Source organism: Marmota flaviventris, chromosome 2 (assembly GCF_047511675.1).
Source record: "Marmota flaviventris isolate mMarFla1 chromosome 2, mMarFla1.hap1, whole genome shotgun sequence".
Taxonomy (NCBI): domain Eukaryota; kingdom Metazoa; phylum Chordata; class Mammalia; order Rodentia; family Sciuridae; genus Marmota; species Marmota flaviventris.
Genome location: NC_092499.1, coordinates 87,556,479 through 87,571,424, shown reverse-complemented (window position 1 = coordinate 87,571,424; position 14,946 = coordinate 87,556,479). Strand labels below are relative to the sequence as shown.

Genomic DNA, 14,946 nt, shown 5'->3' with positions numbered 1-14,946 from the left:
GTGAATAGCCAACATTGCAGGGTCTTCTGAGAATTATAAATAACATTGTTAAAGTCCTTAGCACAGCCCCTGGCATTAAGTAGGGCTTCAGTAATGATAATTGCTATGTGAATGACAGCAATGCTTATTAAGTGTCATGCCTCCTCTTAAGTACTATAGTCAGCCACAAAGGGAAAATGAGATAGCAAGTCTTGAGTGCTGTCCATACCTACCAAGCCTGGGCCTGTGTCTGTAGCGCATGGAGCACATGGGAACATTCTAATGCATACCTTTAAGTGTATTGCATATTGCAGTTTCACTATTCAAGAATATAAATACTGCCATCTCTGTGAAGAGGTCCACATTGTAAAAACTATTGTCAAATGCCGCATTAAGAAGTTACCCCTCTGTAGCTCTGGGGGTTTGATTGCATGCTTGCCACCAATTTTTTTTTTTTTTTTACCTTCCCTGTGCCTGATATCTTCCATGTGACTTTGAAGTTCCCTCCCTTCAACTTTAGATTCAGAAATATGACTTACTTTAGCCAACAGAATGAGGCAGAAGTGACAGCATTCCACTTCCAAAACTAAGTTCAAGAGGCCTTGGATATTTCTAGTTACCCTTCAGTGCCCTGCCATCATGAGAAGAACCTGCCCCTGATAGGCTGCTGCTCCAAGGAAGCTGGGAGACATGTGGAGTAGTGCGCCAGCAAAGCCCAGCCTGTATCACTTGCCCCCCAACTGAGACACTTCAGCAAAAATAAATGGTTGCTATTTTAAGTTACTGAATTTTGGCATAGTTTGTTTTGCAGTATTTTGTGGCAAGAGACAATTATCACAGAAATTATGTGGGCCAGAAAACAGAGAAAGCAATGCTAGACATACCTCACCAGAGTATAAGTACAGAAAAATTAATGGAAGATTTACACAGCTATAACCATGTATATTTCATTAAAATGTTTTACTAAATTGTAATTTTGAGTTTCTTTTGAAAACTGTGGCTGAGAAGAAAATAAGTGTGTATATTATACACAGTCAATGATATAACTAATTACAAGCAAACTCAGTTTCCAGAGAGGCATGAATGAGTTCACTCATCTACTCAACACATGCCTAGAGTGCATACCATTGTGGGTACTGTTCTAGGTTTTAGAAATAGGTTGTGGGAAAAAACAGATAAGACTTAGGTTTCATGAAGTTTGTGTTCTATTGAAATTCTGTAAATTAAAAATTAAATAAAAAATAACCAGATAACTTTAGAACATAAGTGCTATGAAGAAACTCAGGCAGGAGAATGGGTACCTTAGGTAGTTTAAGGAAGACCTCTCTGGGGATGTGATGATTGAGATTTACATAACATGAATGAATCAAGGGAAGAAAGACTATGTGGAGGGGAATAGCAAATGCAAAGACCACGAGATAGGAATAAGCTTGGAATATGAGGTATACACAGATGCATGGAGAGGAGCAATGTGGTTAAAAAAAATGAAGTGGGTAATATTAAAAGAGGTAGAATAAGTGAAGCTCTGCTGGCTACAGTAAGGGGTTTGTTTTATACCAAATATAATGGATATATTAATATAAGCACATGACCTGATTTATAGTTTTCAGGAGCTCACTTCTAGCTACTGTGTGGAGAATGGACTGTAGGTGAACCAGAGTAGAAGCAGGGAAGTCAATTCATTGCATCATGGTGGCTGAATGAGGGTTATGGCAAGGATGGAGACAAGTGAGATATATTTTGAAAGTAAAATCAAGACCTCCTGATGGATTAGATATGAGGAAAATGAGAAATGAAGCATGACTCCCAGGTTTTTAGGTTGGGCAACTCTGAAGATGGTTGGTTGTGCCATTTCTAGAGATGAGGACAAATGGAGGAGGAATGAATTGGGAGGAGAAAGTCCTGATTTTGTCTGGGTGAGTTAAGTTTGAACTTGCACTTCCAAGTGGATTTGCCAGGTAGGCTGCTGGGCATACTAATTCGGTGGTCATGGCTGAAGATATGTAACTTGGGCAGTTGTCAGCATAGAGCTGGTATTTCAGTCATAGGACTGGATGATTTCACTAGAAAAAAAAAAGTTGACTTTTAAATTTAAAATTTAAGAAGTTTAAACAATTTTTTTAAATGTTAGAAAAAAAGAAGTGGGAAGACTAAGCCATAGAGCATGATGACATTTAAGAGCTTAGCAGAGGAAGAGGAGACAGAAGAAGAGCGTGAGAGAGAAGTGAGAGAATGTGATGTTATGGAAGCCAAGGGAAGAAAGTGTTCCAGGAAGGAGAGTTGTCAACTTTGGGTTGTGTTTTGGGGTTGAATGCAATTGAATCATGAAGTAACATGAACAGAGGTATGACTATTGGATTTGGCAATGAAGTAACCTTTGGCATCGGTAACTTTAGAAAGAAAATATTTAATGGAATAATGGAATGGAATAAGTCACAGTGGAATGATGGAAGAGTAAATGGGAGGTAAGAAAGTAGTGACAGTGAGTTTTTGCTGAAAGGAAACAGAAAGCTGCAGAGGAAGCTGGAGACTAGGAGGAGAGTTATGGTTCTGTTTTTATTTCATTTTGTTTCAAGTGGGAGATACAGGGGTACATGGAATGCCAGTGGAAGTAAACCAGTAGAGAGAAAAGTATTGGGATTATAGGAGAGAAGGTGGCCAGGTGCAGCACCAGCGTCTTGAGGAGAGGAGACTGGAGCACTATACAAGGTCTTCCACTATGAAAGGTCTTCCATGGTAAAGGAAAGGGCAGTAGGAAGGGCACCAGTAAGTTGGTGGATTTGGCGGTAGGGAGGGAGGAGCCTGTCAGTTTACAGTGTTTTCTCAATGAACTTTAGGTTTCATTTGAGGCATCAGAACTTCTGGGCCCAAATGTTCTATGTCCTTTGTTTACAATTTGATAAATGTGAAAGAAAATAAAAATGACAACCCCTTTTCTATAGTGTATTTGTGGGGGCCGGGGGCTTACTGGGGATTGAACCCAGGGGTGCTCTACCACTGAGCTACATCCCCAGTCCTTTTTTATTTTTTATCATGATATAGGGTCTTTCAAAGGTGCCCAGGCTGGTTTCCAACTTGCAGTCCTCCTGCATCAGCCTCACAAGTTTCTATGATTACCAGGCCTAACCTCTATAAAATATTTTAAATAGCAATACAGATGACAAACAATTCATGTATATTCTTTCATTTGATTCTTTTCATTGAACCATTCAAATTCCTGGCTAGGAATAGAATTCTCTTAATTTCTGTAAATGAAGAAATATTAAAAGATGTTGCATTAGAAACTGTCAACAGTTAAGTCATTACTACAGTTTGATATCCCAGCCTGAGCTGTAGTCATGAAGGAAGGGCCAACCCATGTGATTATTCATCCAATTGCATGTAGCTACTATCAAGGATGTGCTGTCAAGGCAGAGAGGAAATGAGAAAGACATATTTTGACTTCCCTCCCATCTCTTGCTCCTGTTTCCCAATGGCTGAACCCAGCTGGTAAGGGAGCCCCAGTGATGTGATTCATGCTGAAGACCAGAGAGTAGATATGGCAATAAGTAATCAGCTCTGGCCCTGACACTTCATACCACAAATGTTGAAAAGGTTTTGAAAACCACTTCAAGGGAATCTTTATGTTCGTTGCTGGTGTATAGAATGCATCTTATTATCTGTTACCAGGTGGGATTTGGAAAACCCAGCTAACCAAGCTCTTCAATACAAATCAACATGAATACCTGTAATCTACTGACAACCTTCCAATGTCATGTTTGCTTCTAATCTGTCTCCTTTATTTCAATCCAGAGGCACATTAACCATGAAACTAGGAGAATTTTCATTCTAGGGCTCTTCATTTGCATTATTCACTCCTAAGGTTGTGGGAGGGCCCTATTCATGTGATCATACATTTTTGTAAAATGTTTTGAAAGTAAGGTATTTTAATTACAATCAATTTATACTGTAACTTTTCTCGTTATGACCCTAGGGAGGTTTCTCCTGCATCATGTGAACTTTAGGCCTCACAAAACCTGGATTACCTCTGTTTTCAACAGACACTTAGGTGTATTGATGTAGATTTTATCCTTTTTTCAAGATTTTATCATCTTTGGGGCAAGGGGACTAATGAGCATCAAAATGGACACTTGGGAGAAGATAGAGTACAGCAGGAAGAGAGAAAAGCCAGGAAGGAGGGTTGAGCCTGAGGCATGCTCTGGCCAGCTTCCAGAGCAGTGGAAGAGGAGGGTGTCAGGTGTCCACCAGATGCCTGACTGGACCTGACTCAGATGCTGCTCTTTATATTTTCAGATGCAGATGGGAACTTGTGTCGAAGTAACCAGCTGTTGCAAGTCATGCTGACCATGCACCGAATCATCATCTCCTCTGCGGACCTGCTACAAAAAGTTATGACCCTATATCCTTTAACATAGTGACTGGAATGCCAGAACGGGATCTATTCCAAAAGTAGCTGGAGATTTGAAGCATGCTTTCGTTTTGCTTGGTTTGGAATAGCCTGAGTGAGAAATGTCCATTTCCTTTTATATGGAGTGTGTGCATATTCATTCATGTATTCATTTGTGTATCATGTTCATTCATGCATTGAGTGGGATACTGGTACTGATGCTGATTTCTCTGGGGGTGGTCAAAGGTGCAAACATGGTCACCTTCAGTATCTCTTGCAAGTAAAAACTACTTTTCCTGTAGAGTAGTCAAAATTCATGTTTATCCTGAACAAACTGACAAGGACAACAGCACGTTTCAAATGATGCATTCCTTTCTGGCTTCCCTGCCCAGTTCTCAGCCTTCCCAGGCTCTGAAGAAAGCTTCCCAAGGCAAAAGCATCTGGAGAATCTGCTGGTGCCTTCTTGCTTCTGGCAGAGACATTGACTGTGCACCAAGCAAGCCCTGATGAATGTTAGCCTTCCCGTGGGGTGTGAACCAAGCAGGGCAGAGAAGGACCCACCTCCTCCTCCTTCTCACAAATGACACTGGGGGATGTAGCCCCCAAGAAATAAAGGCTGTAGAGGAGGTGAGACTGTTTAGCACCTGAGGCCCAAGCCCCTGGGACTGAGTCATGACTTGTGACTGCTGCTGTAATCCTTCATTGCTTTAATTCCCCATTTCATGTTGCCACACACAGAAAAAAATACTAAAACTTAAAAATTGCTGTGTGCAGTGGCCCATGCCTCCAGTGACTCTGGAGGCTGAGGCAAGTAGATTACTGCCTGGGCAATTTAGTAAGACCCTATTTCAAAAATGAAAATTGAAAGGTCTGGGGATGAACCTGATGGTAGAGTACTTCCCTAGCTTGTATGAGGCCCTGGGTTCAATCCTAAGCACCATCAAAAAACAAAACAAAACAAAAAAAGGTCAAATTGAATCCCTCCTCTAAATGTGCTCAGAAATTTTTCTCTCTCATTTCAAAGGTGGTGTTTCTAAGAGCGTGCCAAGGGTGTAGTGTTTGTTGGGAAAGGTCCCCATAATGAGAGGTACAGGTAATAAGTGGGAAGCCTCCTCTGCAGAGAATTTTAAAACCACAGTAACACCGACTCAAAGTCTGTCTGCTTTTTATTGACTCCATGCATGAGTGATTGTAAACAGTGTCAGTGATTATGTACTCCTCCTTAAAAATTTGTTTGAGAGCCTCTGAACTAAATTGTACCCCGGGTGCTCACCCTCGGGATGCACTGGGTGCTGCCCTTGAGTTGGCCCCCTCTGCCCTGCCGTCACCCTGTGAGTTATTTCATCTCCCTCCTGTACTTCCAAACTTGGCCTCTTCAGGGGCACCTGCCCATTAACTGAGCCACACATTCAAGTGTCCTTAACCTAAAAAACTAAACTCTTAACCTTGCCACCCCTTCATTCTATTGTTAGAAATTTGATGCAGAAACGTCTTAAAGCCGTCTGCATTATCTTCAATCTGTCTACTCCTACGCACTCTGTAAGTCAACCATGGCGCCTACCCCAGGACTCATACTTTTCTCTGATGTCACCAGTGCAGTGACCTCCCAATTGCTAAGCCCAGGGGCCTTTTCCCCATCCTTGTTTACACTGACCTTCCAGAAGTAGTAGGCATCACCAATGCCTGCAACCCTCAGCTCTCTTCAGCTCTCCCCCAGGGCTCCTGGACAGGACCTTCCTGGGTCTCTGTCTTTAGGCTGTGCCTTCTCCAGCATCTCATCTTGCCTCTTCTCTGAGCACCACTTTAATCCTAGGATAGCATCCCAGTGTTCCATTCACTTGACTGCCTTTCTATGGGCGGTTTCTCCCCAGGATGTCCACATGGTGGTTCTGTGCTGATGGTGACTTCTTCCAATTTATGTTTCTGTAAACTAAGCCATTTTTTGAAGGTCTGGACTAGTTTCTCGTGCCCACACTTCAATCTTAACATATCCAAACACCTTAATATGTTCATTTGCTCACCACTACCACCCCCAACTACCCACAGTCTTATTATATTCCACACTGGCACCAGTATCTTCATTTTCAGTTTCAGGTGGTGGTGTCATTATCCATCCAGTTGCCAAAACCAGAAACATCAGGAGCAGTCCTGACTCCTCCCTGCTTTTCACCTCCTACAGAATCTGCCACCCAGTCCCAGGGTTTCTGCTTCAGAAATGACCTGTTTCTGCTCTCATCCCTTCATTTCTATACCACCATCCCGGTCCAGGTCCCCACTGTCACAATCCCAGACCTCTGCCCCCTACTGGTCTTCTCATCTATATGGTTCTCCCGTCTGGTTATTATCCACACCTGGATATTAACTCACATCCTAAAAACAAATTGGGCAGGCTGTTGCTTTGGGGCCTCTGCCAACTACTAGGGTTCATGTCTGACTCCTCAACTTGCCTGCAAAATGCCTCCACAGTGTGAGCCTACCCCCACTCCCTGCTGCATCTTGCCTCTGACACCATCCACCCTCCCTGTCGCATCCTACAGCTCTCCCAGGAGCCCCTTTCCCTCTACCCTGGATTCCTCAATACTCCAAATTTAAGGGGCCTCTGAGATGCCTGGGCCTGGAAACCCGTTTTTCCCTCTGCCTAGCTAAATGTTTTCCTTTCAAGACCCTCTCTGTGGAGCCTTTCCTTGACTTTTCCAGCCCTTCTCTTCTTTTAAAAATACTTGTGGTGGTTGAAGATAGTCTTCTTGATTGAAAATCTATTTAACTGCTTTGACTTTAGTTTTGTATTGCTTCAGTCAAAATGTGTCTCCCTCTAGCCTGGAGGTAATCTGCCTAGAAGCTTTTCAGCTTCTCATCTGTGACTGCAGAAAGTGTGAAGTGTTTTTATTCTGTGAACTAACTAAAGGTATCTACCTGATCTTCTGTCTCTAAGCTTTGCATGTAATACTGTGCGCTCTGGCTAATGACTGTGTCAAGTAACCGAGTCTAGCTGCTGTGGCTTGATTGTTGTTAGTAATATGAAAGGTTGCAAGGGTACTGCAAAATTACTTTAAGAGCAATATAAGTATATTTTAAAGCACATACACTTACCTATTTGCAAATCATCCCTACACTAGATTGCCCCCCAAGGGCAGGGACGAAGCTTACTCACCTTTGTTTCTCTGAGCCTAGTGTCTCATGATAGGGTGCAATCAATGTTGCACCATATGGACACAAAGCACTGGGATAACTTTTTTCTTTATACTCAAACTTTTTAGATATCTAGGCTTTGCTTAGCTTAAAAAGTAAGCTAGGGTGGAAGACAGGATTCTAAGACAGGCAGTATGAAAGAAGACTCTGTAATGGAAAGGTTAAACACTGACAGCAAAATGATGTTTTCCTTCGCTCTTGGTTTCCTTGTTCTTTCACCTGGAAGTAAGAGAATTTTTAGTTAAATAAACTCAGATGGTTTCCTCTTTTTCACTGTGTGTGTGTGTGTGTGTGCGTGTGTGTGTGTGTGTGTGTGTGTGTGTGTGAGAGAGAGAGAGAGAGAGAGAGAGAGAGAGAGAGAGAGATTGATTGATTGATTGATTTTAAAACATGCATTGATTGAATAGTTTAGATGCCTAAAAAGTAAGGTCAGCATGTGCTGGTGCTTTCTGGCCATAGTAGGAGTTGTGAAAAGAAGAAAGGGGGGCCAGAGTCTGAGGCTTCCAGCAAACCCTGCAGTTCATGCCAGAGTAGCAGAGCCTCAGCCTCTTACTAAGTTTGTTTCATCTCCTAGAGTTGGAAAGAGGGAGCTCTGCCTGGCCTGCAGGGACTGCCTCTATCATGGTTTCTGAGCTCTGAAGACCTCAGGCAGCTTCCAGCCTTCCAGACAACATTCAGAGTGGCTCCAGGCTAGGCATTAGATAGACAGACTGGATTTGTACAATGACACAGAACCACATGCAGACTACATGTGCTGTCAGTAGACATGAAAGGAGGATAAGGAACAACCAGGAGGAAGGCAAATACCACCATATTGATTTCGTGTATCTGTTATTTTAATAGAGAAGCATGTCTTTTGTCCCTTCCCCTTTAACAAAGAAAGAAAATAATTCAACTAGCCGAATATTACAAATATAGACTCTTAAGAGGTATTTATCTAAAATGTGTTTTGTGCTTAAATCCCTCCTTCAAAGCAATTAATTTGGCATAAAGAAATATAAAACCATCTCATTCTCGATTCTGCCTTTCACGCCTGCAGAAAGGTGGGCACCAGAACCTCTTATTCCATGAAGTTTGCCAGTTGCTTGTACTTTTGTCTTAATTACCTTTGTTGATGTAGGGGGGTTGTGTGGTTTTTGTTTTGTTTTCTAATCTCAAGGACATATTTTAATAGGCAGTAAGCCTATTAAAATTCAATTTTTAAAATTATGAGTCACTTTATTAAAGTTATAAATTTCATAACCATAGTCCTTTAGGTTTTCAAGTTGAGCTTGCATATCTTATTTTTGTATAAGTCTAGTACGTGTCAGCAAGCAGTTGAAAAATGTTTGGTTAATTTGAATAATGTTGATTGAATACTTTAAATGGTCTTAAACTACAGGTACTCATTTTACGTTTTATATTATTTTTAAGTGCTTCAGATATCTCCCTGAATTCTAAGTAATTATTTACAACTCTAATAAATTAAAGTTATAAACAGTAAAGCTAGCATTGTCTACATGTTTCAAAACTATGCATAAAATTATTTAAATTTCAATTTAAAACCACAAATGTGAAGCACTTAAAACATTCCTAATGGAAATTTCAAGGCTATCAATCTAATATGCTCTAAAACATATGAAGTTTCAAAATGCACAAATGCCTTCCTAATAAACATTAGCACTATGGTTTTGACTATCCTTGGCTTTTGATCTTTCCTGGCTGCTCACTGCACTCCTCTCCTGAGCTCAGCTGGAAGCCACTCAATCTTAGATTGCAGTGATTATGTTTTTGCTTTTTTGGTACTGGCAACTGAACCCAGGGGCATTTTACCATGAAGCTACATCTCCAGTACTTTGTATTTTTTGAGTTAGGGCCTCAAAGTTGCTGAGTGTAGCCTCGAACTTGCCATCCTCCCACCTCAGCTTCTGAAATTGCTTGGATTACAGGCGTGCACCACCATGTCCAGGCTTGTGAAATACACAGCCCACATAATCTGATTCCTAAATCCATTGATGGAGGGAAGATGGCAGAACCTCCTGCCTCAGGCTCCTCACTGGATTGAAGTTCTCATTTCTTTGACTCTTAAAATAAATGAATACACTTTCCATGTATCTATCTCTACAGATAAGCAAACTCGATGAGATTTTTCTGTTCTTTCGTATTTTGGAATCTTCAGAATGGCAACACTCTTTAAGGTGATCTCCAGTTGTATATTGGATTATGCCCATAGCTTTGTCTGACTGGACATCACAGTTTACTGGGTCAGTCTAGTGGCATCCTCTAGGTTTATTTATTATAATTTTCACAGTATTGTTCTTAATTATCACGAAAATATATTTGAACATATATGTCTTCCTTTCCTAATTCACTATACAATTTTTTTCACTGCATGAATCCGTTACATTTTAAAAGATAAAAGGCTCATTTTAGCTTGTTGATGCAGTTGGACTCCTCTTGGGCACAGGGAAGAGGTCATGTGCCCCTTATTTCAGGCAGTTGTTTTAGTAAATACTTTCAAAGATGGAGGTTATTTGGTTTCTGTGACAGAGGCTTCCATTTCCCTTAACCACAGCCCTACCTATAAGGAAGCCTTGGCAAAGAACTCACCAGGGCTTTGCCTGAAGATCTGCTATTTTGTAAGGTAATGTTTCTGCACTTGCATGGAGACTCTGTGGAGGGGAGCTGAAGTGAAGGGCTGTAGTTCTTCTTGTCCTCCCTGCCCTTCCCCTCCCCACCATCCATAAAGCCCCTTGGACAGACCAAAAAGACCAAGGCTTGCTACTAGAACTGCCTCTAGAGTGCACAGTGAATTTCTTCTGGTATACCTGAACTTAAACTTCATATCATTTTTTTTTTTTTCAATTTTACAGTATTTTGGCATCAAGTGGCTTAAGGAAGATACACAGAGATAAGGATGTCTTGTTTTTATTTCTACTTATAAAAAGTAAAACTGAACAACATTTTAAAAATTTAGAAAATAATAGTCATCACATCCAACTACCTATTTTGGTATATTTCCTTTTTTTTCTACACAGATTTTTAAAATGTGGTTTGAGATCAAAAAATACATAAAGTTTTATATTCTATAGTTTTCACTTAGCTTTCTATTGTCAGTATATTCTATAGTCATTAAAGACTTCTTAAAAACACTGTTTTTTCATGACCATATAACATTCTAATATGTTATAAAGTATATTTTACAGATACATTGTTCCATTTTTGGACATTTGGTTTATCTGCAGTTCTTCACTTTGTGATTAACTGATGCACATAATGATGCATGATTATGTCCTGGCTACTTTACCTGTCTTGTCAGAGCATTCTGTGTATGGAGACACTGAAGACTTTGGCTGGATGGTTTAGGTCCCTCCTTGTCCCCACCCACCTACTTCACTGTAGGACGGATCAGCCTCTGTCTTTTTCTGAATCCTCCTTGTGATCAAAAATTCCCTTGGGAGCCTACCCAATTATGAGTCCTTGGCTTCAGTGTTGGATTGTGGTTTTTAACTCCCTCCCCATAGGTACTGGATAACAGAATTCTGGATCATGTTTAAAATGGATGCCAGCTTGACAAACACCATGGAGGAGTTTCAGGAACTGGTAAAAGCCAATGGTGAGGAGCTACATTGCCGCCTAATTGACACAACTCAAATGTGAGTGTCAAGGTTTTCGTGATTTTTTTTTTTTTAAACCATCTTCCTCCTATGACCCAGATTGCTTTTCTAGGCTTCTGTCCCTGTGATGATGGCTGCTCCCCTTCCCTGCTGAGTGCTCTGATCTCAGAGAAGTGGGTTCATATTGCCTCACCATGAATGCTGGTACAATGGAATATTACTCAGCCATAAAGGAACATGAAATATAGCATTTGCCAGTAAATGGAGGGAACTGGAGAGTATGTGCTAAGTAAAATAAGCCAATCTCACAAAACCCAAAGGCCAAATGTTCTCTCTGATATGCAAATGCTAACACAACATAAAGGGGTGGGGTGGGTTAGGGAACAATAGAAGTACTCTGAATTAGACAAAGGGGATGAAGGGAAGGGAGGGGAGATGGGAATAGGAAAGACAGTAAAATGAATCAGACATAACTATCCTATGTTCATATATGAATAGTGACTAGTGTAACTCCATATCATGTACAACTACAAGAATGGAAAGTTACATTCCACGTATGTATAATATATCAAAATACATTCTATTGACACGTATAACTAAAAAGAACAAATAAAAAATAAAAAAGAGTACAATGGACATTTAAAAGGAAAGCAGACAGAACCCATGATTGAGCCATAGGTAATTAACATCCAAGAGTGGGACAAAAGTAAATCCCAGTCAAAAAGAAATCAGGTAGCAAGACCTCACTTAAAATGTATCCACCTCCTGAGAAACTGAAAGTACAACACTGGATTCATGCTTCTTTATTAGTCAATGCAGGAGGCACCCTGAACTTGTAAATGGGGAAAGAACTGCTTAGAAACCTAATCAACAGAGGGTTTATAACATCTACGGATGTCTGTGAAAATCATTTAAACTTCTAGAGCTGGGAAGGGATCTCAGGAATATTTTTATTATTTCTTAGATTGGCTGAATCAGGAAAATGAATGCCCTTCCTAGTTTGAGGGAGGAGTGCACACACATTGTATGCTAAAATTTTCACAGCATGGCCATGTTATTTTGCAATAGCACAAATCCCTAAGATTTATAATTCTAGCAATGAAAAAACATTCTAGTTATCAACTCATCTAAAGTCCTGGTTTTCTGACTGGGAAACTGACCAGTCTGTGGTCACACAGCTAGGTAAGCTTGTGTCAGAGCTGAAACTGGACTGAGAGGCCTGTTCCCAATGCGCGATGCCCTGCCTACATATAAGTGACTTCAAAATCACATCCCAGAGCCCCACACAAGGCTGTTCATCAGTTTGGATTCTGTGTACTTCTTTGCTTAGAATTATATATCTTCAAAGGTTAAAGAGAGTTTTCAAAGTAAAAATTTGTTTTTCATTTTGAAGATGGAGAATTTAGAGACAGAACAGTTGTCAAACTTAGGTCTCCTGTCCTAATATTTCCTAGCTGACTTTCCTGTACCAATATTTTCCACAGAATTATAATCTGTGGGGTATCATCTGACCAGATGTACTTCAGAAATAACCTGTTAAATTTCGCTTTTACAATGCATTTTAGAGTTTGTAATATACTCACCGATCAAGATGGCTACAGAATCTGTTGCATTTCTTAAGCTCACTTGATCACAGAACTCTTGTATCAGAGGCAAGGTATCTAGGGATACCAATTTGGGACACACAGATTTCCAAGTTACTGCCTTTCAAAACTGGGCTGCTTTCCTCTGCTTCCGTCTTGTTGGGGGAAATTGAAACCCCATAAAAGACACATGGGTTGCTTATGAGGAACTAGAGGAGTAGGGGCACTCTAGGGTCAGCTAGGTTTCCTTGGTCATTTCAGTGGCTGGGGACAGTGGAGGGAAATGACTCAAATCTGCCCTGGGCGATCACTTGTTCCTACACACAATTCCTTCCAGCACGATGTCTTCTCTCTGTGGTTCTCTGAGCTCTTCTGGCATGAGAACTGTCCCACTGCCTTCAAATTTCCACTCTCCTATCTCTCTCACGAGAATTCAGGAACAAAAGCATTGGGAGAGCAGGCATAATACACAAGGGAGCCTGGACCAAAGGCAAGGAAACTGACCAGTGCCTGAAACTCTCTTTCCATTGCCTCAGAGTAAACTCATTTACCCTGTTCTCCAAGATATATTCAAAAGGCTACCTGAAAACCAGCAAGGCTTTCTGGTTGCTGCCACAGGAAAAAAAAAAAAAAAAAAAACCTGATTTGGGGAAATTCTATTAATGCATTGTTTTAGCCAAGCAAAGCTCTCGGTGCTTTGCATATTCTGTGGACGAAACCAGTGGATATACTTGCAAAAAGTAATTGGAATTTATTCTTTCTCCTTGTCTTCTCCCTCTCACAATTACCCACAAAAGCAACGCCCGTGACTGGTCCAGGAAACTCACCCAAAGGATAAAATCAAATACCAGCAAGAAACGGAAAGTCTCCCTGCTCTTTGACCATCTGGAACCAGAAGAGCTATCTGAGCACCTCACCTACCTTGAGTTCAAGTCCTTTCGAAGGATATCAGTATGTACCCAAGGGGCAGGAGAAAAACTATTCTGGGAAATTTCTAAAAATAAGCAGAGAAATTGAGCAAACAGTCGGTCTAACTAACACTAGGGGCCCTAGCAGTGCTGGTAGGCTTTCCCAGTAAACCATCATACAGTCTGGAAAATCAGTACATCTGAGTTCCCCTGGTTTGCTTCTGCTGTGCTTCGGTCTCACATCCTCCATACCCACTTCACCCCACCCCAACACTCACTCCAGTAATGCACTTTGGGCACGCAGGGACCTTGCACACGTGCATATGCGAGAAAATACGCACACACACACCCTCCCGCATGATGATCATTAGGCTTCCAGAACTTCTTTTATATCTTCCTAAAAAAAATGAAACTGGGATATGTCTCCCTAGAAGTTTAAATTCATTCAAGGGTAGCTTTGAATGATTCTGGGAAATCCTAAAGTAGAAAAGATACTCCTAGCCTAACCCAAATATCCCTAAACCCCTAGAGTGGTGCTGACATGGCCCAGCAGTCATCATACTTCTAGAGATAAACTGTGCTGACCTTATCATTGCTACTGGGACAACTAAGCAGAGCCAAAAGAAGTGGTGCTGGAGAGAGATTTCAATATACTGCCAGGAACAGGGAGGGCACACACGTGCATCCTCATGTGTCATACCAGAGCACATTGTTTCCATACAAGAGAAATTGTCAACATTTCAGGTGCTAACAGACCCTCATTGGCCAATACGCCTTCCTAAGAACAGACACCATTACTCCACTCAGGCTCCACTCCTGCCAGCAGGTACAGTTTTCAGCTTTGCTCTAAAACTAGGGAGTACTAAGATGCCCAGTGTATTCTAGAATGACCTGTGCTCCCCAGATGAGAGAGGAGGCCTAGAGGCCTGATTTGAGCAAAGTCAGTACAGCTTACCAGAGTCAAGAGCCAGGGCTGGGACCACATCTCCTAGTCACTCAGCACCAATTTATTGAGCCTAGTTGCATCTGGAAAGAGACATGCCAACCAGGTTACAAAGGTTATTTCATTCTTTCCCATTATATTGATAAAACTTCTGTTGTCAACATAGTTGGCCAGCCAGCCAGGAACCCTCCATTCTACTTAGAAATAAGTCTCCAAGTATTAACCTGGTCTTGGAGTCCCAGTCCCCTCACCTGCACCCCCAGACACTGAGCCCTGTTGTAAAGCTTCACTTGGGGAGTTTCCATTTGGCAACGCCTCCCCTATCATGGGGCAGGACACCAGGCACAGCTGAGAGCCACTG

At 41.4% G+C, this 14,946-nt stretch overlaps 1 protein-coding gene across 1 annotated transcript in view; it reads left to right on the top strand.

Annotated features, from left to right (window-relative positions):
* The window catches only part of Rasgrp1 (RAS guanyl releasing protein 1), a 72,780-nt gene that overhangs the window by 33,117 nt on the left and 24,717 nt on the right, over positions 1-14,946 (top strand). The window contains exons 3-6 of the mRNA XM_027925726.3: positions 4,273-4,378; positions 10,116-10,178; positions 11,059-11,190; positions 13,532-13,685. Coding sequence (XP_027781527.1) covers positions 4,273-4,378; positions 10,116-10,178; positions 11,059-11,190; positions 13,532-13,685 — 455 coding nt within the window. The remainder of the gene's footprint in view (positions 1-4,272; positions 4,379-10,115; positions 10,179-11,058; positions 11,191-13,531; positions 13,686-14,946) is intronic.